The sequence below is a fragment of the Ornithorhynchus anatinus genome, chromosome X3, assembly GCF_004115215.2.
Source record: "Ornithorhynchus anatinus isolate Pmale09 chromosome X3, mOrnAna1.pri.v4, whole genome shotgun sequence".
Classification (NCBI taxonomy): Eukaryota; Metazoa; Chordata; class Mammalia; order Monotremata; family Ornithorhynchidae; genus Ornithorhynchus; species Ornithorhynchus anatinus.
The window spans coordinates 24,113,738-24,140,201 of record NC_041751.1 but is presented as its reverse complement, the minus strand read 5'-3'; the positions used below and the strand labels follow the sequence as shown (position 1 = coordinate 24,140,201).

The window sequence follows — 26,464 nt, the reverse complement described above, 5'->3', positions numbered from 1 at the left end:
CTGTATTAAGCGCTTGGGAAAGTACAGTATAACAATAAACAGACTCATTCCCTACCCACAACGAGTTTACAGTCTAGAGGGACCACCATCCACTTCTGCCACTCACTACAATTAGTTGCAGTCATTTACTGCCCCTTTTAGTTCACCTCCAATTTTCTGAGTGATTTTGATGCCATTCGCACCTTGCTTCTCTCCTCCCCTTCGTGGCTTCTCGGGAATGTCGTTATCCATGTGAATGTTTCTGATTGTACCCCCTGCCGCCAGCTTTCTCTCACTCTTAAGCTCCTCTGGCCTCTTGCTCCACCTCGGCTACTCACGCATGTTGGATCTTATCATCACAAGCTCTTGCACCATTTTCAACCTCAACAACTCTGAAGACCACTCTCCGACCACATTCTCCTAATCTGCCTTCTTTTCCGCATCCCCATCGCCCCCTCAAAACTGTTTTCTCCCCACACTGTTCTCTCCCACTCCCTCCACTTTCCCCAAGCCATCCTGCCCCATTTGGACCCCTACCCAACCTCCCCTCTCAACACAAATCCATTCCCTCATCCCTCACTCCCCCATCCCTCTGTCCATCTTGCATGTGGCCTAGTGGAAAGAGCACGGGCCTGGGAGTCAGAGGACCTGGGTTCTAATCCCGGCTCTGTCAATTGCTTACTGTGTGACCTTGGGCAAGTCTCTTAACCTGTCTGTGCCTCAATTTCCTCAGTTGTAAACGGGGATTCGACACCTGTTCTCCCTCCTATGTAGACTGAGCTCCGTGCAGGACAAGGACTGTGTCCGACCTATTTAACTTGTACCCACCCCAGTGCTTAGAACAAAGTTTGACGCATAGTAAGTATTTAACAAATACCATTGAAAGCAACAACAACAACAGAAGAACAACCAGCACTGGATCACCTCCACAGATTCCTCCACTCATGAACTTGTGCAGTTAAATCTATTATATTGTACTTTCCCATGTGCTCTGTATGTAGTAAGCCCTCAATAAATACTATCGATTGACTGATTGTGCAGTAGAGAGCTGTTGGTGTAAGTGCAGTCACCTGTACTTCAAATTTACTTGCTATATCTCTACCCTCTCTTCCACACAACATTACTTTTCTTCCCTCGTCGACTCCCACGCCCATTGCCCCAACAAATGATTTCAACCTTTTACTCCCTCAGTGCCTTCAATTTCCCCCTCTCCTTCCCCTGATGACCTCGCCAGTGACCTTGCTGACATTCAAAACCATCAGACGTGAGCTCCTTAAAACACTTCCCTCACCTCCCCAGCTTATTCCTACTCTACCACCCTCTCTCTCATCCTTCTCAGTCATCTCTAATGGGAGATCTCCAATCTGCTTTTGAAATCCTCCTGCGCCTCTTCAGCTTCATCCCTTTATTCCTTTGTAGAAATACTTATGCCCACTCTTCTACCCTCCCTGACTTGCCATCTTCAGCTGCTCCCTCTCCGATGACTCCTTTCTTTTTGCTTTCAAACACTCCCACGTCTCCCCTATCCTAAAAAGACCTTCTCTGTACCCCACTACCCAATCCGGGTATTTTTCCATCTTCCACTTTCTGTTTCTGTCTTAAACTCTTCAAACAGGATTTGTACACTCTATCCTTCCACCTCCTCTCCTCCATGGACCGTTCTCTCCAAGGCCTTCGATGACCTCCTTCTTGCCAAATCTAGCAGACTCTACTGTGTTCTATTCGTCCTTGATCTCCCAACTGTCTTCGACACTACGGATCATCCCCTTCTCCTGAAAGCAAAGTCTAACTGTGGTTTTTCTGTCACAGTCTTCTCCTGGTGCTCCTCTTACCTCTATGTCTAATCCTTCTCTGCCTCTTTGGCCAGCTCTTCCTCTCTTCCCCATCCCCTAACTGTGGGTGTCCCTTGGAATGCTTTTCTGAGTCCGTTTCTCTTCTCTTATGATATTAAATCGTCTCTCGCAATCAATCAGTCAATCAGTCAATCCCTGTTCCCTCCTCCTTAGACTGTGAGCCCCTTGTGGGATAGACTGTGTCCGACCTGATAAAACTTGTATCTACTCCAGTGCTTAGAAGAGTGCTTGACCCATAGTAAGTGATTAACAAATTATTAAGTGCCGTCGAGTAGTTTTTGATTCATAGCGACTCCATGGATATACTTTCTCCAGAATGACCCGTCCTCTGCCATAATCCACAAACTTTCTAAAGGTTCTTCCGTTATCGTTGTTAGGGTCTCTATCCATCTAGCTGCCGGTCTTCCTCTTCCACATTTTCCCTGGACATTTTCTAGCATTAGCGTCTTCTCCAGAGAATTAGTCCTCCCGATTATGTGTCCAAAATATGCTAATCTAAGTTGAGTCATTTGGCCTTCCAAAGACCACTTTGGTTTAATTTGCTCTAAAATCCATTTGTTTTTCTTTCGGGCAGTCCATACTATTCGCAAAAGCCTTCTCCAACACCACATTACAAAAGAATACCTTTTAAAAAAAATCAATCGATCATATTTATTGAGCACTTACTGTGTGCAGAGCACTGTATTAAGTGCTTGGGAGAGTACGATGTAACAGAGTTGGTAGACGCATTCCCTACCCAAAGGAGCTTACAGTCTAGTGTCTCTCCCACCCATCTTGTTATTCACTCTCTTCTGCCACTATTCCCCCGGCTTGCACTCTTTGTTCATATCAAGCTAACCTAGTCACTGTGCCTTTTTCTCATCTCTCCCACCGCCAACCTCTTGCTCATATCCTCCCCTCTGTTTAGAACTCCCTTCCCTTTCATTTTGGATGGTCCACTGCTCTCCTTATCTTCAAAGCCCTTCTGAAATTGCATCTCCTTGGGGAGGCCCATTTTACTCTCCACAGCTGCTACTTCTTCTTGAACACTTAAGCATTCACAATCCTCCAGAGTATGTACATTTCTTATAGTCTTCATGATTTCGTCCTGTCTATAACTTACTAAGTGTCTGTCTCCTCCACCAGATTGGAAACCCCTTGAGGGAGGATTTCTAATTCTTTTGTACTCTCTCAAGTGCTCTAACCGTCCGTAGTAGACACTCAAATACATAAGATCGATTGATTTGTCTATCAGGATAGACTTGTAAAAATAATTGTGGTGCTGTATCAAGCGCTGGGGTAGATACAAGGTGTTCGTGTTGGACGTAGTCCCTGTCCCACATAGGGCTCACAGTCTTAATCCCCATTTTACAGAGGAGGAAACTGAGGCACAGAGAGGTTAAGTGACTTGCTCAAGGTCACACAGCGGACAAGTGGCAAAGCTGGATTAGAGCCCAGATCCTCTGGATCCCAGGCCCGTACTCTCTCCACTAGGCCGCACCACTTCTTAAACACACCCAAGTACTTCGTTCAGTGCTCTGCATGTAATAAGCACTCAATAAATACGATTGCTTGATAGAACCTGATGCGATATCAAGAGAAACTATTGTGGCGTGCACATCTATTGAAAAGCTAATTTCTCTCAGTGCTGGGTTTGATAAGAATGGAACCCCTGTATAATAAGAGAACTGAATAATAATAATAATAATGGCATTTGTTAAGCGCTTACTATGTGCAAAGCACTGTTCTAAGCCTGGGAATGTGTGTGTGTGTCAGTCTCCTGATGTAATTAGAAGGTAAATCTCTTCAACTCAAGATTGGCAAAATAAGATTGTTTAATCTATGATTACTAAATAATAATGTAGACTTTCTGTGTGTCCAAGAGGTCGAAGACCCCATTAGATTGTAATCCCTCCCAAGGCAGGGAACACGTCTCTTCCGTCTTATGGGGTCTCCCAAAGTGCATAGTACAGCGAATACTCTGCACACAGGAAGTGTTTAGTCTACTGCATTGATAGAAAACCCTTCACATCTGTTCTTTTCACCTTTCCTCATAGTATTTTTGTGATGAGGACAATGAGAAGGTGGTCTTAACCCCATTTAAAGGTCACTGCTTTAAAGATGTCGAAACTGAAATTTAGATCTCCACTCAGAAACTCACCCAAAGTTACACAGTGTAAAACCTGGACTCACTTTGCCCAAGAATTAATCCCAGGCTCATTCCTGTACACCATATGTTTTCACCCAAGGTTACAAGTTACAAGGTTACAAGTATTTCCAAATAGCCTAGGGGGGTTAGTCATTATAGCAGCTTCTTCTTGGGTGACATGCACACACACGCAGACACATTTTCATTTTATAAAAACTTAGATGTATTTATAGCAAGTAGCCTTTAAAAACAGAATATCCTCTAATATCGCCACATTTATTCATACCAGTCAACTTATTATCATTATCATTTGTGTTGTTTTAGGTCATGAAAATTCCTCTTGCCTGTTTGTTGATTGTGGGCAGAACCATACCTAATGTATTTTTGCCATTTAGGATTAGATGCCCATAATGTAGGTATATATGTATATATCTGTACTTTATTTACATCAATATTTGCCTTCCCTTCTAGACTGTGAGCTCATTTTGGGCAGGAATGTATCTGTTTGTTGTTATATTGTACTCTCCCAGGCACGTAGTATCGTGCTTTGCACACAGTAAGCACTCAATAAATATGATTGATTGAATGAATGAATGAATGAATGAATGAATGAAGTGCTGGTGCTGTGGAACAATCAATCAATCAGTCGTTTATTGAGCATTCACTGTGTGCAGATTACTGTACTAAACGCCTGGGAGAGTACATTATATGAGTTGGTGGAGTTGGTTTCCTGCCCACCAGGAGCTCACAGTCTAGAGGGGAAGACAGATGTTCAAATAGGTTACGGATATCTACATGAGTGCCATAGGGCCGAGGTTGGGGTGAATAAAAGTGCAAATCTGAGTGCAGTGGTGATTCAGAAGGGAGAAGGAGTAGAGGAAATGAGGGCTTAGCCGAGGAAGGCTTCTTGGAGGAGAATTGATTCACTGAGTCTCTGAAGGTAGGGAGAATGATCGTCTTTCAGATATGAAGAGGGAGGGAAATCCAGGCCAGAGAGGCAGGACTTGGGCAAAGGGCTGGTGGCGAGATAGACGAGATCAAGATGCAGTGAATAGGTTGGCGTTAGAGGAGCAAAGTGAACGTGCTGGCTTGAGGTAAGAAATCAATGAGGGAAGATGGGAGGAGGCAAGTGATTGAATGCTGTAAAGCCAATGGTAAGGAGTTTCTGTTTGACACAGAGGTGGATGGGCAACGGCTGGAGGTTCTTGAGTGGGGAAAAATGGACTGAACTGATCCAGGCAACAGGGTGAAGTTATAGCCAGGGGTGGGGAGAGACAGGAGGCAGGGAGGTCAGCAAGGAAACTGATCCAGTAGTGAAGGTAGGATAAGATAGGATAGGAAGGCGGAATAGGATAAGTGCTGTGGAATAGGATAAGTTTGGGTGGAGAGGAAAGGGTGGATTTTAGCAACGTTGTGAAGATAGAGCCGACGGGTTCTGGTGACAGATCGAATATGTGAATTGAATGAGAGAGATGATTTGAGGATACCGCTAAGATTAACACCATAAAAAAAAGGCAAACGTAATATTTTATTATCTGTTCACTAAATTGGCGCAGTATGGGTTGTCGAGTAAATCTGATTTTTGGTTTTTGTTCCTTAGCGGGCCCAGGCTGCTCTGCAAGCAGTGAATGCTGTGCAATCTGGAAGTCTCCCCACCCTCACTGCAGCTCCTGCTGGCGATAGTGGATTACTTCCGGGGCAGAGCTCTGTTCTCCGAATAATTGTTGAAAACCTCTTCTATCCTGTCACTTTGGAAGTGCTGTATCAGGTAAGGAAGGAGGATACAATTCATTCATTCATTCAATCATATTTATTGAGCGCTTACTGTGTGCAGAGCACAGCACTAAGAGCTTGGAAAGTACAATTCGGCAACAGACAGAGACAATCCCTCCCCAACAACGGGCTCACAGTTTAGAAGGGGGGAGACAGACAAGAAAACAAAACAAGTAGACAGGCATCAATAGCGACAATAAAAATAAATAGAATTATAGAAATTGCAATGTCAGTAAGCGACAGGTTGCTGTATTTCTCACTCTGAAACTTTGGAGGATGAAAAAGCTGGCTTTGGTAAACTTCTGTGGATTTAAGATTTTTCAGATTTGCTCTTCGGTTTAGCAGTGTCATTAATCAACCTCGCCAACAAGTCAACGCTTTGTATGCTGCCCCTCTCGTCTGTTGTTGGTACAATTTTTAATCCTATTATGAGGTCTGTAAGATTAAAGTTTTGGTAACTAAATAATGACAATAAATACTGAGAAATGTACTTTCTGGGGATTAATAAAGAGGAGCTGAAGCTGCAAAACTGTAAATCCCGGGAAATGATTTGTGCCAAGGAAGTAATTGCCAGTGAGGTGGTGGGGAAGCACCAATACAGACTATTAACTTGCCTCCGTGGATTCCATCTCTTGTCGCTGGGTTTTCCTGAAACCTCCGAACTGTTAAAAAGCAACCCAGAAGGAAAGGGAAGGGTATCCAGGTCTTGACATGTACATAGTTGCTGCAGTCCAACCCGAAATATAAGGCGGTATGTACAGGGCCTCTCTTGTAGCGAGAGATCTATGTGAGATCAGCATCAGAAATGCTTCAGATGCCTTGAAACAAAGCCCTCCTCTGAGTAGCACCGGATGCAATTTTATGTAATTTATTTCATAAACAATGAAATCACGCGGTGCTCCACTCCGATACCCCTGGTAGAAGAGGTCAGGAACCGGTATGAGTCACGGCCTTGTAGAAGAAGTGGAGCTACTCCACTTTAGGAGACAAAGACATTCAAGCTCAGAGAAATAAAAGGTTGCTGCTCTGAGCCATTCGAGCTTTTGGCTAGATTCCCTGAATCTGAGGACTACTACCCCAAGCTCCTTATCCCTGAAGGGTTGAGTGGTACAGCAAGAGTGACTGCATGGCATAGTGGATAGAACACGGCCCTGGGAGTCAGAAGGTCATGGGTTCTAATCCCGGCTTCACCACTCGTCTGCTGTGTGACCTTGGGCAAGTCACTTCACTTCTCTGTGCCTCAGTTACCTCATCTCTAAAATGGGGTTTGAGATTGTGAGCCCCACGTGGGACAGGGACTGTGTCCAACCGATTTGCTTGTGTCCACCCCAGCGCTTAGTACAGTGCCTGGCACGTAGTAAGCGCTTAACAAATACCACCATCATCATTATTCTTATTATCATTACAGGGTCCTGGGAATAAGGGTGGAGGAGGTGAGGGTATCCAGTGGTGTTCCAGGCAACTCTTCCAGTTGGTGGGGAAAGACTCCCACAGGGACAAACGCATCCTGGAAACGGATGCCTGGTTATTCCGTTAGCATTGAATAGAAGACATGAGTCCTGTGATTTTTTGCAGGGATGAGGCCATCCTGAGCTAGGACAGGATATCTTGCAAAAAAAAAAAAAAGAGCATCTTCAGGAGCAGGCTGAATATTTTAGTGAGGAGGGCTTAAAACCAGAATTGGCAAAAATGTATCCACTAAAGCCAAAAATAAGTAAAAGTTGCAGCGATCTGGGATCGGGGGAAACATAGGAGTTGTGGAAAATTCTAGTTAGATGACAGGGTAATTAGGAGGCAAGCAGAAGGAACGACCCATGATCGGTACACAAATGCCCGGAGCCTGGGAAACAGGAAGAACTGGAAGCTTTAGCTCAAGGTCACAGTTGTAATGTAACAAAAGAGAATCCCCATTATCTTCATCAACAGCGTTCACTTCGAACGAGTCCTTTAAATGATGTTGGGGATGATAGGAGAGCCAAAGCCTTTGGTGGGCAGCCAGCAGTGCAGGGGAGAAAGGAGGGCCGTGACTGCTGAAGCTGCGGTGAGGAGAGCTGGAGAGGGAGCCAAAGAGACAGTCCAAGGGAATTTGGGGAAGGAGAGGCAGAAAGGTGAAATGCTGGCTGCTAGTTAGTCAAGAAATTCAGGCAGTAGGGAAGAGGAAGGGGGTACATCTTTGCTCATCACGGATAGCTGCTCCTATTCAGAGGCCCCAGAAACAGGAGACCAAGAGATGGTGAGTATTTAGATTTAAGTGGAGGTTGAAGAGAATAAAGGCAAAACTATGGTAGAAGTAAGTACCTCATAGACCTCCAGAACAAGAGAAGCTATAGTGAAAAGAGCACAGGCTGGGGAGTTAGAGGAAAAGGGTTCTAATCCCGGCTCTTCCGGTTGCCCGCTGTGTGACCTTGGCAAGTCACTTCACTTCTCTGTGCTTCAGTTTCCCCATCTGTAAAATGGGGATAAAATGCCTGTTCTCCCTCCTTCTTAGACTGCGAGCCCCATGTGATTCGATGTGATTATTTTGTATCTATCCCAGTGCTTAGTACAGCGCTTCGCATCTAGTAAGCACTTAACAAGTATTACCATTATCATCATCATTATTATTCATTTAGAATAGCAATTCAGCGGGCCACAGATGGTCAGGAAAGCTTTTTGGATTGTGTTAAGGACAAGACAGAAAGTCAGAAACTAAAGGACTCAACCAAGGCAGACTGGATTCTTAAAGGAAAAAGGTGAGAATGAAAATAGGGATAGAGGGCTTGGTGGAGGCAATTACATAAGATGATTATATTCATTATCCTAAGTAAAAGGAGGAGAGAAGTCAGCAAGATACAGAAACTGGACTTGGGAAAGGCAAAATGTTTCAATTCTAGGTCACATGAAGGAAAGACTCAATGGAGAGAATTTTAACAATTGAAAGAGTCCATGAAAGATATAATCTATTACTGAAACTCATTATGGCTTTTGATTCTATTCCACATGGCATTCTCATTGATAGCCTGGGAAAATATGATCTTAACCATAGTGTTTGTTAGGTTGGTGTACAGAGAACTAATGGCTTGATGTCAGCCTCGGAGAACATTTTGAGAGGGTGTCTGTGAGGATCAGTTTAATATAGTCATAATATGGATGAAGAGAACAAACATGCTCATCACATTTGCAAATTGGGCAGGGTTATCAACACTGGGAAGACAGTAATGAAAGCCACAGCGGCCTCTTAGACAAATGGCAAGAATTGTTCCACAAAAAAAAAGATGAAATTCAGTGTTGACAAAGTAGTACACATGGGAAGAAAAACAAATATCATAGATAAAGAAAAGGCTGCTCAGAAAGCATAGAAAGACTTTGATATCCTAGACAACCATGAGGTGAATATATAGGCTTAACTTTCAAAGAAAGAGACTTTCCAGAGAGAGGATAGTAGAATAGTCTAGAAAAGTGTAATTTATCTGTATTTGGAGAAATTACTGTGTCATTTCAAATAGTCACAGGAGAATTAGCTTTGGAATGGGGATGACTGATTCCAGTTGGCAATTTGGAGTAAAGATAAAACTTTGAGGACTGCAGAAAATCGTGATGACTTGGAAATTTAGTCAGTGACCACTTGATTTAAATTTCCTAGGAGAGTATGTTGAGAGATCAAAAAACTACAGTTTATGTATTTCAATTTTTTGTCTGATATTGAAATCTCTTTAATGTTTTGCACCGAAGTAACGAATATAACAAATCAACACATCCTGCAACATCTTGGTAATAGCTGTGTATGATTTCCAAATCTTGCCGTATACGAGGTTCTAGTTAGACCTGATCGACTTAGAGCATGAGGAAAAAGTTAATAGAGTGGCATTAAATAAAGGGATCAATAGCGTTAATATTAGAACTCTTGGGATTTAGGTCTTCATAATCTCAGCTAAAATGTTAGTTGTTGCCAGGATTCTTTCTGTTTATTACAAAAATTTTTAATCTGGTAAGCCTTTTGTTGAGTGAATGCCAGTAGTCATAATCTTTATATCTATTTTTGCCAAGTTCTAACTAAAAAAAAAAATTAGCTTTCAGTGATTACTTTTACCATGAGTTTGATTTTAATGCACACTTAATCCTTTTTACTGTTTGAAAAAACAAGGTTAGAATAGTCAAAAGACTTTTAGGGTTTTAAAATTCCCCTGTGAGCAGGCAGATGGAGAATTTTCTGGTTAATTTCTGAAAACTCTCAATAAGCTTCCAGCGACCCATCAAAATTTGTATGATGGTGTAATCCGAGTAGAAATCTGTAGAGCTAATAAAATTATTTTAAAAGTCAAAACCTGAACTTTAAAAAAAACATTCTGGGGGAAGCATGCTATGCCCCTGGGAAAGAAGTGGTAAACTTACTACTTACAATGCAAAATTAAAATCAAATTATTTTTCTTCATGTCCCCTAAATAAATGGTGACGGCACCGTGAAGAAAGATATGAAATTGGAGGCTCACTGGGCGAGGTGAAGTTAGTACCAGTGTTTGAATGGAAAGGGGGAAAAAAAAGGAAGTGGGACAGTTTGCCTATCAGAGCACTTGGTGAAATAAAGTGGTGGTGTTTATCCTAAGTAACATATTGGACCCCCTAAAAGCTTGTGGATTGAAGTCAGGGTCTCCTGGAATGAAATGGGATGGTCATCTGCCTCGTGCCACCCTACTTTCATCATCAGTTTTATTCCCAGCTTGAATGTCTAAATGTAAAATTCTCGTGACTTCTTCAGGGAAGTGCCATCTTTTAAACGGCCTAGGAAAAATATTCTTGTGGGGAAATTGCTTGGTTCAGAAGCAGATGGTATAGCTGAATGTTTAAGGTGCCAGTCAACATCTAGGTGTTTTTCTTCAAAAGCCTGTCTAAAGTTTGCTTTCCTTTTTGTAAATTTGTTGAAGAAAAGGTGAATTCCTAGAAACAAGGTCTGTAGAGACAAAGGGATCGGCAACTTTTTTGTGCAGGGGGGCAAACACAATGAAATCTTTGAGCAGTGGGTGCACAAAGAGTCGATAAATCAATTTTGAACACGCATCAACATAGTTTCCTTCATTGGGAATCTAATGGTTTGAAATGCCTCATCTCTCTCTGTGTAAAGCCCACTTGGCCCCAACTCTGCCTTCGGGTTGGGAGGCCTTGTGCTACTCAATTTTATGTCCCCCTAACCCCCCCCCCCACCGGATGTGACATGTGACATCATGTCGTGTTTGCTCACGATATACGTGTTGGTATCATTGCATTGTGTGTCTGCTTCATAGCAACAACCGCTGCCGCCGGTGGGAGAGAAGAGGGGAGGGACGTAAGGGAGGAGGAGGGAAATCTGAGAGCAGTCTGACTGGAAGGCAGTGGCAGAGTTTAATCTTTTGTCTCTTCCCTTTCTTCCATTTCCTCTCTCCTCCCTGTCCCCTGACCTGTGACAGGTTTTGGCCATGCTGCTCTGACATGGGGGCTAGGGGAGGGCTTCCTAGGGCTGGGTGGTGGCTATCTAAGACCTGTTCCTGCTCCCTTCCTGGGTGGACTGGGCCAAGGATTCTTTGGTCCAAACAGAGCAGGGTGAGCAGTCCGAGCAGCATGAGTTTGACAGTATAAATGAAGGAAGACTGATGCATAGGCCCCTGCGAGTACTTAAAAGAAAAATTGTCACCTCGTTCTGAAGTAAGCAGTCATTCCTGATTTACCATGTCAACTATTTCTTTCAGATATTCTTCAAGTTTGGAACTGTCTTGAAGATTATCACCTTCACAAAGAACAATCAGTTTCAGGCTCTGCTTCAGTTCGCTGATCCGATGAATGCACATTATGCCAAAATGGTAATTATGCTCATGATTGTCTTAAAAATAAAATGTATTCACTCTTTAAGCATGTTTCTGCTTCTATAGTGCATATTAGAATTACTTCATGATGTTGCAGTTGTCAGTGCATAAAGCTGCTTTAGGTAATGTGTCTTTATATGGGTTACTGTACATCTTCATAGAAACAGGCTTATGTTTGCACTCGACAATATTTATTGAGTGTGAACCATATGAAAAGTACTGTAGCGGGTGCTTGAGAAAATACAGTAGAGTTAAAGACATGGTCCCTGCCCTTGAAGAGCTTATGTTATAATGGGGGAAAATGGAAGGAAAACATAGATACAACTGGAAATTGCAAGCGTTTGGAAAAATGAATACATGAATAATAAAGTACCCTTTTATGGTATTTTTAAGCACTTATTATATGCCAAGCGCTGTTCTAAGCACTGGAGTAGTTAGAAGGTAATCAGGTTGTCCTGCGTGGGGCTCACAGTCTAAATCTCCATTTTGCTGATGAGGTAACTGGGGCCCAGAGAAATGAAGTGACTTACCCAAGGTCACACAGCAGACAAGTGGTGGAGCCGGGATTAGAACCCAAGTCCTTCTGACTTCCGAGCCTGTGCTCTAGCCACTAGGCCACGCTGCAACTTCAGTGACTGTTGGGATGGTCTCATCAGGGGTGGTGGAAATTAGTTGGGGACTGCCTACAGGAGGAGGTGGGTTTCAGGTAGACTCTGATGTTCAGGAGGGATGTAATGTGGTGACTTTGAAGGAGAGGGCATTTCCAGGCAGGAAGAGGGGTGGAGCAAAGGGTTTTATGCAGGTGCATCAAGAGCAAGATTAAGTATGAAAGTTAGCTTGGAACAAATGAGGAATACAAACTGGGTGTAACGATTGAAGAGAGCCAATATGGAAGAAGGAGTTTGGAGTTAATGATCGGGGGGAGCATGGATTGTCTTCAAAGGTTTTTGATTTAGTGGAGTTATCTGGGTCACAGAGTAGAGTGAAGAGTGGAGAAATTTGAGGCAGGGAGACCAATGAGGAGGCTGATACACCAGTCTGATCTGATGATGAAGAGAGCTTGAACCAGGTTGGGAGCCATCTGGATGAAGGGAAAGGTGCAAATCTTGAAAATATTTTGGAGGAAAACTGGCAGAGTTTAGCCATGGACTAAGTGGGATCAAACATGACACCAAGATTTGTGAACTTCTGAGACAGGGAGGAGGGTGATATTTATCAACTGTGATGGAAAATTTCAGAGGAGGGGAGTTTAAGAGATAAAATGGGGAATTCAGTTTTTGCCTTGTTGGATTTAAAGTGCCAGCGGGAAACCCAGGTGGAGGTGGACATTTTCAACTCAACTGGTTTGGTTTTGAAGTCATGATGGACGCTGTAGAGTTTTCTGTTTAAGGGGTTTTGTTTTGGGAGGGAAAGAGGGAAGGAAGGGAGGTTTGGATTTAAAGCATCCTAAATGGGAAATTTTCAATGTGAACAAGGTACTTGGGGTATCTTTGAATTTGTTTCTAATTCCAACATACTTATACAATGCAAGAAATGTAGATTAATTGAGAGTTAATTGCATTTTCATTTTGTCAGAGATATTACTTTTGATGGCCGAAATTTCTCTTCAAAGCTGTAAATTAGGGTGTATTGCAAATTCCTACTGTTAATTGATAAAAGTAGAGTTGTATCTGCTCTTTTAAAAAAGAAATCCTTCCTTTTCTTTCAGCTGAGCCATTGAAATTGAGAAAATTCTGTTTCATGTTTTTTCTCTTAAATTAGCTCCCAGTGCTGTGAAACTTTCTGAAAATATTCAGTAGATGCATGTTTTATAAGCTAGATAAAGTTAAGATAGCAATAGTGCAAGCATGCTTTAGATTTGGGAGAAATCAGTAGGTGGCCTAAGTTTCCAAAGTTGTACTTTAATGACCACATAAAAGTGCTATTTGGACAAACAATAAAAAAAAAACAAAAACCAACTTTGCATTCCAACAACATGTGCTTAGAAACCCAAATCTTGCCTTTTCATTTCTCATGCCAAAACTTCTGTCTATAATGGAAATGTGATCTAAAAGTATAAAGGTCATTCATAATTCCTGTTTTAGTAATCTCCAATCTTGGACCTGCTTTGCCAAGAAGGAAACCAGATGCATTGTGAATTTTTAAGTTAGAGAAGGTAAATTTGCTTCCTTAAATCAGTCATTGGTATTTATTGAGCACTTACGGTGTGCAGAGCATTGTCCTAAACACTTGGGAGTGTCCAGTACAACAGAGTTGATAGGCACGTTCCCTGCCCGCAAGGAACCTGGAGTTTGGAGAGGGGCTGACCATCAGACTGTGGCCAAGGTAGCCAGAGACTGGGTAGCCAGAAATCTGCATTTCTCTACTGGCTCGATCTAGAAGGTGAAGCTTTTTTTCCCCTCAACTCAGGACATGGACAGTGGGGGATGGCGAACATAATTCCTATGTTTACACCAGGAAGAGGATTGTGAGGCTAAGAATGTACCATCCCCTAACCATTGGGATCCCTCAAAGTTCAGTTCTATTCTCCATTTACACTCTCTCCCTTGGGGAGCTCATATCCTTGCCCTCGGCTCCAGCTACCATCTTTACAGGGATGATTTCCAAATCTACCTCTCCAGCCCCAACCTCCCTCCTTCTGTATAGTCTTGCATTGCCTCCTGCCTTCATTTTTCTTCTTCACAGTTTTGCCACTTGCCTGCTGTGTCATCTTGGGCAAGTCACCTGACTTCTCTGTGCCTCAGTTTCCTCATCTGTACAATGGGGATTGAATCCTCCTCCCTCTTACTTACGCTGTGAGCCCCATGTGGTTCAGGGCCTGTGTCTAACCTGATTATTTTGTGTCTACACCAGTACTTAATAGTGCTTGGCACATAGTAAGCACAATAATAATCACCATCATCTCTATTTGGATGTCTTGCTGACACCTCAACCCTAACCTGTGCAAAACAAAATTCTTCACTTTCCTACCCAAACCTTCTTCTGTCCCTAACTTTCCCATCACCTTTGACAACAACATCACCCCCCCCGCCCTCCCGCCCCCCCCCCCCCCCCCCCCCCCGCCCCGACTCACCAGCCCGCAACCTCGGTATTATCCTTGATTTATCTCTCTCTCTCAACCTGCATATTCACTCAGTTGCCAAATCCTGCTGCATCTGCCCCTTCTCTCCAGCCAGATTGTGCCCAGACTGGTCCAGGTACTTGTCATATGTCTTGTTGATTAATGCATCAGCCTCCTCACTGACCTCCCTGCCTCCAGCCTCCCTCCCCCCAGTCTACACTTCATTCTGCTTCCCTGATTGTTCTACTAAAAAAAAAAAAGGTTCTGTGCACACCTCACTAAGCCTCAAAAAACCTCCAACGCTTGCCCAGGCTTCTCTACATCAAACAAAAACTCCTTACCATCGGCTTTAAGGTACCCAGCTCCTCTAATATTGATCTCTTCACTATACTTCACTCTCATCTCTCTTGCCATCAATCCCTTGCTCACTGTTTCCCTCCTGCATGGATCTCTCCCCCAACCCTTTCATATTGGACAGAACTACCACTCTCTCCATCTTCAAAGCACTACGAAAACACATCTCCTCCAGGAAGCCTGCCCTAACTAACCTTTCATCTCTCTGTACAATTTTCTCTTCCTTCTGCATCACCTATGCACTTGAGTCCACTCCTCCTAAGCACTGCAGTAAGTACTCAGTAAATGCAATTGACTGATGGATAGATTGGTTGTTGAACAAGTAACAACACGATTTGTCAAGATCCTGGAAATTTCAGCAGCCCTATTTTAGGAAAGTACTGGTCCGCTTGAATGACCGAATGGACTAGGATTGGTGTCCCTAAAAACATGAATAAAGGACAAGTCAACCTGCTAATATAGAAGGTTTAGACCTTCTGTAAAGTTCCCAATATGATGGCGTAAAAATGACTGATTTGTTATTTTCCAACATCCTGCAAAGGAATGTGATGCTTCCTTGAGTCTATTCCCAAGTTAGATGAAAGGATAAATGTGGATATCCATAGAAGAGCAACTGTTTAGTGTTATTATTTTGTAGCTAACACTTTTCTCAACTGTCTTGCCATCAGCTCCTTCTAACCTAACCTCGATTAAGGATAGGAATCGTTTCTCTTTGCTGTAATTGTCTGTTTATTTTTATTTTGTCTTCTGAATGTCCAGTGTATGTTATATAAGGAATTTCCACTAGGCCACGCTGCTTCTCAAGTATCATGTTTATAAAGTTATCGTAATTTCTAAAGTATATGTGCTAAATTTTCAAGAACAATCCAGCTGGTACAGGATTTAAGATTCACTTGGCTTTTTTATTCTCTGTTCTAACAATAGAAAGCTAGGTGTTTCTTTGACTGCAGGCTTAGGTTGAGTTTTGATTGCCAAGTGAGTTTAAGCACGTAATAAAGGAATCTTTCCTCGCATTCAAATTGATACAATAAATAATTACCATAATGCTCAAATGCACCTATTTCAGCACCTACACAGTAATTATAATCTTCAAATGCACTTATTTCAGCACCTACACAGTAATTATCATAATTCTGAAATGCATTTACTGCATTTACTTCAGCACCTACACATGCATGGTATTGTGCCATTTCATAAACCGTAAACAAATACACCACCTGCCCTGTAGGACACTACAATCTGAAAGAGCCAGCAAATCTCCTTTTTCATTTGTGGGACGGTGAGGGAGTGAAGGAAGAGGGACTGATACTTGGGAGAGTGACAGACAGAGTGAAAGACAGACAAGGGGCGGGAAGGTTTATAAGGTCATGAAAAGACACAGGAACACACGGTGGCCAGCAGTGGAAATAAGCCAGAATGCACTGGGAGAGAGCTCCAGGAAGAAAATGAGAACAGGAAGAGCTTTTTTGGCTTCCCCACGACTGTGCCGAACATCACAGGTCTAGATTGGAGGCCACGAGCAGTGCGAGTGCATTGCAGACCCCCCTCTGCTCTCTCAGGAGGCCCTGCATGAATCCACGGAGGGGTGGAAAGCAACAGTGGATGGGGTATTCGGGCGCAAATTGAAGTGGTGGCTGAGGGACGAGTCTAGGGTTATGCGGTGTGGCGGTTCTACAGGATAATCCCCTCCCCGTCTATCCAAGTACCCATTGCTGCTCCCCGACCCCCACCCTGAACCTGCTTTCTGGGGCAAGGAATACAACAAAGGCCTGCTTCACTCACTCCCGTCTCCTTTCTCCACCCCCTCCTGTCCTCCTGCAGCTGCCGTTGGGGTTTTCTTGGAGGGAGCCGGCTGGAGGGCGGAGATGTTTTCCAGGGATTAGGTGATCAGAAATATGTGGGGAGGAGGATGGAGACCTTGAGTCCGAGGATGAGGGGCTGGCCCTACCCCACAGGCCTTGAGCTATCCAAAGTGTCGGCTCGTGTTACCACTGGCTGTAGGTTGAGCTGCTCTGGGTGGGGAAGGGTGAAGGGGAGGCAGATGGGGATTTGCCCAGGGACGGGGGTCTCTTCCTGGTAGCTTTTGTCCCTTGCCTGACAGGTAGAAGCTCCTGCGAAGCAGGTTGTGATGACATTGCCATACAAACTAGAATTATTATTATTTTTTTTTACATTCACCCCCATGGGTGGTGACACCAGTGCACTAGAAGAAGGATGGTGGAAATGCAGGGAGAGAGAGGGGAACCAATTATAATTATGGCATTAATTAAGCACTTACTATGTCCTAAGCACTGGGGTAGGCACTTATTTATGAGATCACACACAGTCCCTGTCCTTCGTGGGGCCCACAATCTATTTTAGTCCCCATTTACAGGTGAGGAAACTGAGGCCCAAAGAAGTTATGCGACTTGCCCAAGGTCACACACTAGGCCAGGGGCAAAGCTGAATCTGCTGACTTCCAGTCCTGTGCTCTTCCCTCCATCCGTTGTTGCCCAATGGATGATAGGGAAACAAGTGAATAGAATAGCAGAAGAGTTGAAGGACATAAATAGATTGATAAGGAGAGAATTACTGCAAGAAGAAAGGAATTTGAGAGAGAGCAGGGAAGGACAAATATGGCATTCATCTAAATCTGCATGAGATTTGGCTTTTTCTGCTGGTGTGGTATAAAAAATTAATCTGAACTTATAGCTGGAAGTTTGGTGACCGATTGACCGTTGGTATTGAGTTTTCTCTCAGTTCTCATTAGGATTTTATCCTATGAATTGTTCTTCAGAAATCAAAATTTCTCAAATTCAGATGGGAAATAGGAATTAAATTTTACTTCCCCTGGGAATTGGGGGTGATTTTACAATTCTGTACATTGTGGATCATAGGTTGCTTTTGAGTTTATAATAATATTAATATTCATCAAGAATCTGTGTGCAGAGGACTGTACTAAGCACCACAGAGCGGGGGTGGGGTGCGTGGATGGATCATAGGTGAGAAGCAGCGTGGCTCAGTGGAAAGAGCACAGGTTTGGGAGTCAGAGGTCATGGTTTCTAATCCTGGCTCCACTGCTTGTCAGCTGTGTGACTTTGGTCAAGTCACTTAACTTCTCTGTGCCTCAGTTCCCCATCTGTAAAATGGGGATTAAGACTATGAGCCTCACATGGGACAGCCTGATCACCTTGTATTCCCTGCCCCCCCCCCCCCCCCCCCCGAGTGCTTAACAAATACCATCATTAATTAGACACAGTGCCTGGACCTGCAGAGGCTCACAATCTAAGAGGAAGCATTTGGGGAAGCATTTGTGAAAGACACAAAAGGAAAGATGAAATAATATAACTACAAGCAACATAAAAAAGACAGAGTTCAGAGGTTACTTTGACAGGAAAGGGGACTGGCCTCGAGCCGATGCAGCTTAAATCCCCAACCATTATTATTATTATTAATAATAATAATAATAATAACACCAGCAATGGTATTTGTTAAGCACTTACTTTGTGCCAGGCACTGTACTAAGTGCTGGGGTGGATACAAGCAAAATGAGTTGGACCCAGTCCCTGTCCCATGTGGGGCTCCCAGTCGTATTCCCCATTTTACAGAAGAGGTAACTGAGGCACTGTGAAGTGAAGCGATTTGCCCAAGGTCACACAGCAGACAGGTGGCGGAGATGGGGTTAGAACCCATGACCTTCCGACTCCCAGGCCCATGGTCTGTCCATTCTGCCATGCTGCTTCTCTATTCCACATGTACATGGTATGTTAGGAGTGAGCGCGTTAGCGGGGTGGCACGATGGGAAGATCCCGGTGGTTTCATTCGACAGTTCGGTTTATACAAGGCTGTTTTTTCTTGAGCTGTCAAAATATGCAAAAAAGAAATGCAGAACTTGAGGTTGAGAGAGTATATTGCACAGGAAGGGGAAAACATACTTAAATTTGAATGGTCGCCCTAAACATTAATTTTATGGTGAATACTAAAGCTAATTCAGTACGTTAATGTAATTTTGGAAAACCTAAGCTATTCTTGTGTGTTTTGTTTTCTTTTAATAGGCTCTGGACGGGCAGAATATTTACAATGCATGTTGCACTCTGAGAATTGATTTTTCCAAGTTAACTAGCCTTAATGTGAAGTATAACAATGACAAAAGCAGAGACTTCACTCGCCTTGACCTTCCTTCTGGTGATGGCCAGCCAGCCCTTGACCCTACCATGGCTGCTGCTTTTGGTAAGTAAGCTCCGCCCTTGGGTCAAATAAATTAGCTGTCCTTGGATATCGATGTTGGGAGGTTTACAGGCTTTACACTCTAGATTTTTCCAAGCTTCTTAAAGCAGAGCAAAAGTTCTGGATGAAAAATATAGGTATTTATTCAAGAGTTGATGACTAGAGATTTTTACAGTGAAAACCTCAATCATCAGAGGTAATTGGGACTATAGCCAGGCCAAGTCACCAAAAGATGAAGTCTCAAACAAACTGGGTTGAGCTTTTCCAGGCAGATTTGTGTCAAATACTCTTCAGTTCTCCAAATTTTTTGGGTTATCCACATTAAACTCAGTTGGATAACTGTTGACTTTCTGCTAATCAGTTTTCTACTGCAGTTGAAATTCTGTTATCTATTCATTTCCCAACAGTGGTGATAACATATTGCTTTGTGATGGTATATACTCTGTAGCAAGAACATTTGCCTTTTTACAGTTGGACAATAAAATGAATATTCAACAGAGGTTATTTATTTGAAGAGCAAGTCTGTCTGCAAGCAGTTTGGAGTTGTGAGCCTATTGGATAAGATGTTTTGAAGAATTGATTCATTTCCAATCTGCTATATTAAGAAAGTAAAGTTTAGGAAGTTAAATTGCTAACAACTAAATTAAAAGTCTGTCAGAAATTCATAACAGCTGAGGAATTCCGAACTTCACAATTGAGCAAATCTGCCAAATTAAACCTGTTATCTAGGGGAATGTAAGATCAGACGAAGAATATTCCTTTCCTCTCTTCAGTGTATCATCATCTTCATCATGAGCATCTTCTGTGTGCTGAGCACTGTACCAAGTGTTTGATTATGTGCAATAGAAGTAAAAGACACAGTTCCTGCCCTAGGAGCTTGAAATCTAGTGGGCAAGCAAGTGGATATAAAGAGTAAGAGCATAGATAACATAGAAACAAAAGTAAGCAATTAAAGGAATGATAAATGGATATTCCTATGAGTGCTAAATTGGCTGGTGGGGTGTTAAGACCAGAAAAGGTGGGTATTTAAGGGCTTTGAATGTGGGTGGGACACGGTTTGACACAGATCAGGGAGCAGTATTAATAGTATTTACTAAACATTTATTGCATACAAAGCACTCTGCTAGACACTGGGCAAAAGTACCCAGCTGAGAATTAGACTTGGGCTCTGGACCTCTGTGGCTCACCGTCTAAGAATAAGAGAGTTAGGTTTGGCGCTAGACCCCTGAGGAAAAGGTAAAACAGTAATAAGCAGATATTGAAATTTCCCCACCTGGCAATTGGTTACCTTCAGAACTAAGCAAGCCTCTGCTCTTGAAGCAGACTCTTGCAATCTTTCCATGTTGTGAAACTGAATCTTCAGATATTTCTTAAAATTCTCCACATCTGGTGTATTTTCCTTGAGATCACAGCAATCAGGGACGCCCAACCACCCTAAATTGTCAGACTCTGTTGCGTTGGCTTCAGAACACTGAGACTAGGTCTGTTTAGCTGTATAACACCATCCCGAATTTTGAAAAATCCAAAGAAAATGCAGAATTAGAAATTCCAGCCGTGTTCCAGATGACAGCTGTGTGAAGTCCCCGGTAATCATAGACAAATCAGAGTTCCCATATAGGATAATGGCCAAAGTTGAGATTTAATCAGTTATACACATCGGAAAGAATAGCAGCAGAAAATACAAAAGCTGAGTGCAGGGCTTGTGTTCTCATCATCACCTGTCCCTTTCCTGTCACCTTCTCCCCAGTATTCTTGGACCACTTTAAGGCTCCATACACTAACATTCTTTCTGTCAGAAAACAATAGTGTTACTGTAGTTCTAGTCTTCAATGTCAGTGCCTTTTATTCAACTTAAAAATCAATCAGTAGTGTTCATTGAATGCCTACTGTGTGCAGAGCACTGTACCTAGCACATGGGAACAAAGAGTATACAATTTAGCTGGGGAATGAAAGACCTATAATTTACAGGTAGGAGAAAGAAAGCCAAAGTAGCAGAGTTTGTAAATTGATAAGTACAAAAGGCCGATAGGAGGTTATGGGCAAAAGTGCCGAGAGATAGAGGTAGTTGCGGAAACGGAAGCCGAGAACAAAGAAAAATTAAGCAGACAAAAGCCTCTTGGAGGAGATGGAGTTTCAGAAGGGCTTTTTAGATAGGAAAGAGCTGAGATCTGGTGGATGTGAAGCAGAAGGGAGTTCCAGTATGGAGGAAGAGCCTGAGCCAGAGATCAGAGGCAGGAGAGTCAGGATCTTGGGAGAAGCAGAGAATTCATTAGCTCAGCTATAGTAGGAGAAAAGACCATTTTTAAAAAGTGCAACCTGTGTGGAAACGCATACGGAGCCCATCGACAGGAATGCCTCGTATAATCACTTCAAATGATTTATCAACCCATTCTTTAAACCTTTAATTAAAGAAGGTTCTGAAACCACCTTAGGGAAACCTTTGAGGTTTTTAACTAACATATTATATCTTTACTAATTTTAACCCAAATTCCTTTCGTGCATAAATCAGTAGTCATGAGAAAGCAAATGGTGATTTCCAGTCTGTGTTTCCTAACAATATGTTTAGTGAGTCGAGGGTGTCACCAGTGAGAAACAGAGCAGGATAACGTAATAGGATGTTACATCCTAAAATTTATTGTGTCATTTTTTCAGCCTCCCTACTTCGCTGACTCATGTTGAGTTTACAAGCACCAGCTAAAATCCAGATTCAGTCTGTTTTTTCCTCCCGTTCTACTGTTTCTTTTCCATTTTGTATTTGTGATTATCTTCCTTGTCACATTTATTCTTTCTAAATTTAATCCAGGCCATTTTGGAAATATCCTTGTCATAGCTAGGTTCGTTTCCTTTGTTTCACCTCCTCATGAAAATATTTTTTTTGTTTGCCAAGCATGACAACTGATTGGGTGTTTTTTAGAGATTTGGGCACAAGTGTTCTTGTTAGATTTCCCAACCATCCAGGTATGTTTTTTTCTTTTTTTTTTTTCCCATGTTGAGTTGATATGGTACTTACCTTTAATGAATAAAATTACATTGATTTCCTCCCCGCCCCCCTTTTAAATAATAATAATGGTATTTGTTAAAGTGTTTACTGTGTGCCGAGCACTGTTCTAAGTGCTGGTGTTGATCACAGGAAAGGTCACCAGGGGTGAGGTGCTACTATACTGACCAATTGTCAGTACATTTTTTTCGGCTATGCAAAACCCTTGTCTACACCCCAGTAAACCTTTGGGGAGACTAAATCCATCAACATAATCATTTCAAACAAATGTGAGCCGTGTGGCTAGGAACACATTTTTTAGTATCAGATTCCTAGGTTAGCCGTGAAAGTGACCATTCACATGGCTGTCCAAGGGCTTGGGAGGGAGTGTACATTTTGGAAGGAGTGTTTGGGTATGTGGGAGGGAGCATAGACACCCATTTCAATGGGCCGATGGCCTCCGTGAATCCGGCATCACGGGGTGACACCATTTGCTTCGCCCCACAGCTTGTTGGGCCGGGGGTGGGATGTGGGGGAGTGGAGACAGCCGTAGCTAGTCAATCTCATTCTTTGGAGTTGGCACAGTAGTAGAGGTGGAGGTAATAGAGAGGCTCCACCTCTTGTCGCCTGTCAACAGGAGAAGGAAGATGAGAAGAACGGCTTGGCTGTATATCTAGTTTTCACTTAGGGTCAGGGCCGTAGTGTGCGTGCAGGGGTCCGGGCGTGGATGGAGGTCTACTGGACGGGGGTGAGAATAATGGAGCAACTCCACACACCCTGCAGGAATGTGCAGCAAGTACCACTGTTAGGTCAAGTTCCAATCGTATTTATTGAGCGCCTACTGTGTGCAGAGCACTGTACTAAGAGCTTTGGAGAGTACAGTACAACAGAGTTGGTAAGCACATTCCCTGCCCACAACGAGCTCACAGTCTAGAGGGGGAGAAAGACCTTAATATTAATAAATTACTCATATGAACATAAGTGCTGTGGGGCTGAGGGAGGGGTGAATAAAGGGAGCAAATCAGGGTGCCACAGAAGGGAGTGGGAAGAGAGGAAATGAGGGTTTAGTCAGGGAAGGCCTCTTAGAGGAAATGTGTCTTCGATAAGGCTTTGAAGTTGGAGAGAGTAATTGTCTGTCTGATATGAAGAGGGAGGGTGTTCCAGGCCAGAGGCGGGATGTGGGAGCGAGGTCGGCGGCGAGACAGACGAGATCAAGGTGTAGTGAGTAGATTGGCATTAGAGGAGCAGAGTGTGTGGGCTGGGTTGTAGTAGGAGAGTAGCGAGGTGAGGTAGGTGGGGGCAACATGATGGAGTGCTTTAAGCTAAACATAACCAGTAGATCCTGGCCCAAGAATGATGGCGCACCAGGAAATGTGCAGCCCTGCAACAAACCAGGCAGGGGAGCGGCAAATGGGCTCCAGAGCGGGGGTGAGGAGAGCCTCTCGACCCCAGCCCCAAAGCCCTGTGAGGACCACAGGGGTGTCAGGGGAGGAGGTGGCATTCTTTTTGTACTTTTCACTTCCTCTTCCTTCCCCTCAGTTTCCCTTCGTTTCCTTCCTCCCCCCCCCCCAACTTCTTCCTTTCTTGTTTCTCAAGGCCTTGACCCCAAATTCGCTCCAGCGGTCAAAATGATGCTCCTGGGGAGGCAAAGGTGTGGCAAGGACTGTATATGGGAGGGTACAAATGCCTGTGGGGATGCGGCTTGTAAACGATTACGGGAGAGATTTTATGGTTGCGATGGGTGGAGTGGGTGTGTATATATGAGGGAGTGTGGATATATATGTTGGGTGGAGTGAGGCAGTGGGTGGGAGGAGGTCGAGGGGCTGTGTGAAGGCAAGTGAGAGCATGGGTGCATATGAGTCTGTCTCTTTCTATCTCTGTTCTTTTCTTGCCTATTTCTCCCTCCTAATCTTGAATCTCTGCCACCACTCCCATGGAAGCCCCACCTACTACAAGAAATTAATAGAGCTATCTCTATTCTCCAGTTCTCACCAGAGAGGGGAATGTGGGATTGAGGGGTGGGTTTGGATCCAAAAGGGACAAGGAGCCCACTTTGGACCCAGACCCAGACCCAGACCCAGATCCAGATCCAGGTCGCTGGAGGGCAGCAAGCAAGGTAAGCCACCTCTGTCTTTGTGTTTATTTTGTGTGGTTTTTTTTTTTTGAATGCCATGAACTTCCAGTGGCTTAGCCCAGAAAAGGAGGGCTTCTAGGGAAACGTGGTTGCCCTGCCCTTGGCTAACCTCTTGACTAACAAGGAGTCTACACCTCACATATTTTGCTTTTTTTTTCCTTTCCCATTCCTTCACTCTCTACACCTTACACTTCTGGGTTGAAACCCTTTTGATCTCCAATATTCTATAAGTGGAAGTGCTTCATTCACTACTGGTATAAAGACAGGATAAGGATCCAGCCAGTGTCTGTCAGAGAGGATCCAGAGGTATCCTTTCCCGGGACCACAGACCATACCAGGCTCCCCAGTGAAGACTCCAGTGATCAATACACCGTTGCCCCAACCAACCTTCTGAGAGGATGTGCTGTGATTAGTACTTTGGGACATCGGTTGCTGAAGATGCAGTAGTGCCAGTAGTGGTGCCATTAGGAATGAACCGCTACCCCCAAATCGGGAAAGAGACGAGGAAATGGATCCTAATCTGGAAAGTGGACTCACACTCACGGTTCCAAAGCCTGCACCCGAAATAACCTTAAGAAAGTGACCGTTGCGTCGTGGAGTATCAGGACGCTACAGGAGGAGAACAAGCATTGCTAAGAAAGAGGGACAGCAGTTGTAGCACGTGAACTGTCCAGTTACGGAGTCGACATCGCAGCACTAAGCGAAACTAGACTCCCGGACGAAGGACAGCTCACTGCAACAGGCGCTGGATGCACCTAATTTTGGAGAAGTCTTTCTTCCGAACAGTAGCTGTCAGGGGTTGGTTTTGCAGTCAGATAATTACTGATATCGGGCCTTGCACATCTGCCCATAGGTATGAGTGGCCTTCTGACGATGCTACACCTACCCCTGAAACAAAATGATTTTGTCGCCGTCATCATCATAGATCCCTCCTCCCCACTCAGAAACTGCACTGAAGAAGTTTGATTCCGTTAAGGTTTAGACAGACTCATCGCAGGAGGACCAATGTCCGACACAAGGTGATAGATGACTGAATGCTCGAGTTGGTTGTGTAGCCTCAAACTGGAAAAAAGTCATTATCATACTGGGGATTTTCAACCCAACCAGCAGTGGTCTATTTTTACTCCGGGAACGTGCCAGACACCATCCCGTGATGACCGATATCATCTTCCATCTGCCAAACAGAAAACATCCTGGATGTACCCACGATCTTAACAGTGGCAGCTCATCGACCACATCGTAACGCTACGGAGGTATCTAAAGGAAGTATGGCTCACAGTAGCCATGTGTGGAGCAGCGAGCGGGACAAAGCACTGTGTGATACCCTCTGAGCACACACTAACTTTACAACCATTGGATCAAAAAACGCCCTATAGATGACCAAGGCAGCTGAACGTTATACTCTTGCAAAATAAGGAAAACAAGGAGCACCCCAGCCAGTTATAGCAGCCCTGTTGGAACGAGGAATCCCTATCACATTATCCATTGCAAACAACAAATGGACGTTTCTCCTTGACACTGTCTACCAGGTAAATTCATCAAGATTAGTTTGATGGAAAAGTTTGGTTGATGAAAATGACTCAGGTGAAAAGACTACTTGCAGCAAAATAGATACTTTACCTCAGCACCTCAGGATTCAGTAAAAGGACAGGTTTGAAGAAGTCATGTTGAGATTTGCAAATCAAGTTAAGGAACATACATGCCTGACGCGAGAGGGGATGCCAGAGCGGAAGAGATCTACGGCTCTGCAGCCCGTCACTGAACAAGAACTTCTAAACATCATTAAAGAAGTTACATTCATTCAATCGTAGTTATTGAGCGCTTACTGTGTGCAGAGCATTGTATTAAGCGCTTAATTGCCCCATAGCATATTATCCCAGCACATCTGAAGAGCTAAAATGTCTTCATTCTCATCACGGGCAAGGCCGGCACCCCGAAGAGACGACAGCAATGCTTCAGTGTTTTCCTAAAGCCACCATCTATTATTGACGATGAGATCCTGCAAAATGTAGACAATGTACCAGTGTGTGAATACTTGGTACCTGTCTCAACTATCTAGGAAGACGCCCTGGCCAACAGAGCTATGAAAATGGCAGAGCACCTGGACCACAAAGTATTCATTCATGCAGTTGTATTTATTGAGCGCTTACAGTATGCGTAGCCTGAGAGAGTACAACAGTAAGCAG

General features: G+C 43.7%; 1 protein-coding gene across 6 annotated transcripts in view; it reads left to right on the top strand.

Moving 5' to 3' along the window:
• The window catches only part of PTBP3 (polypyrimidine tract binding protein 3), a 178,070-nt gene that overhangs the window by 113,950 nt on the left and 37,656 nt on the right, over nt 1-26,464 (top strand). For all 6 annotated transcript variants that reach the window (XM_029053781.2, XM_029053780.2, XM_029053782.2 and 3 more), the window contains 3 exons: nt 5,561-5,728; nt 11,433-11,543; nt 18,996-19,170. In XM_029053781.2, the coding sequence (XP_028909614.1) occupies nt 5,561-5,728; nt 11,433-11,543; nt 18,996-19,170 (454 nt within the window). The remainder of the gene's footprint in view (nt 1-5,560; nt 5,729-11,432; nt 11,544-18,995; nt 19,171-26,464) is intronic.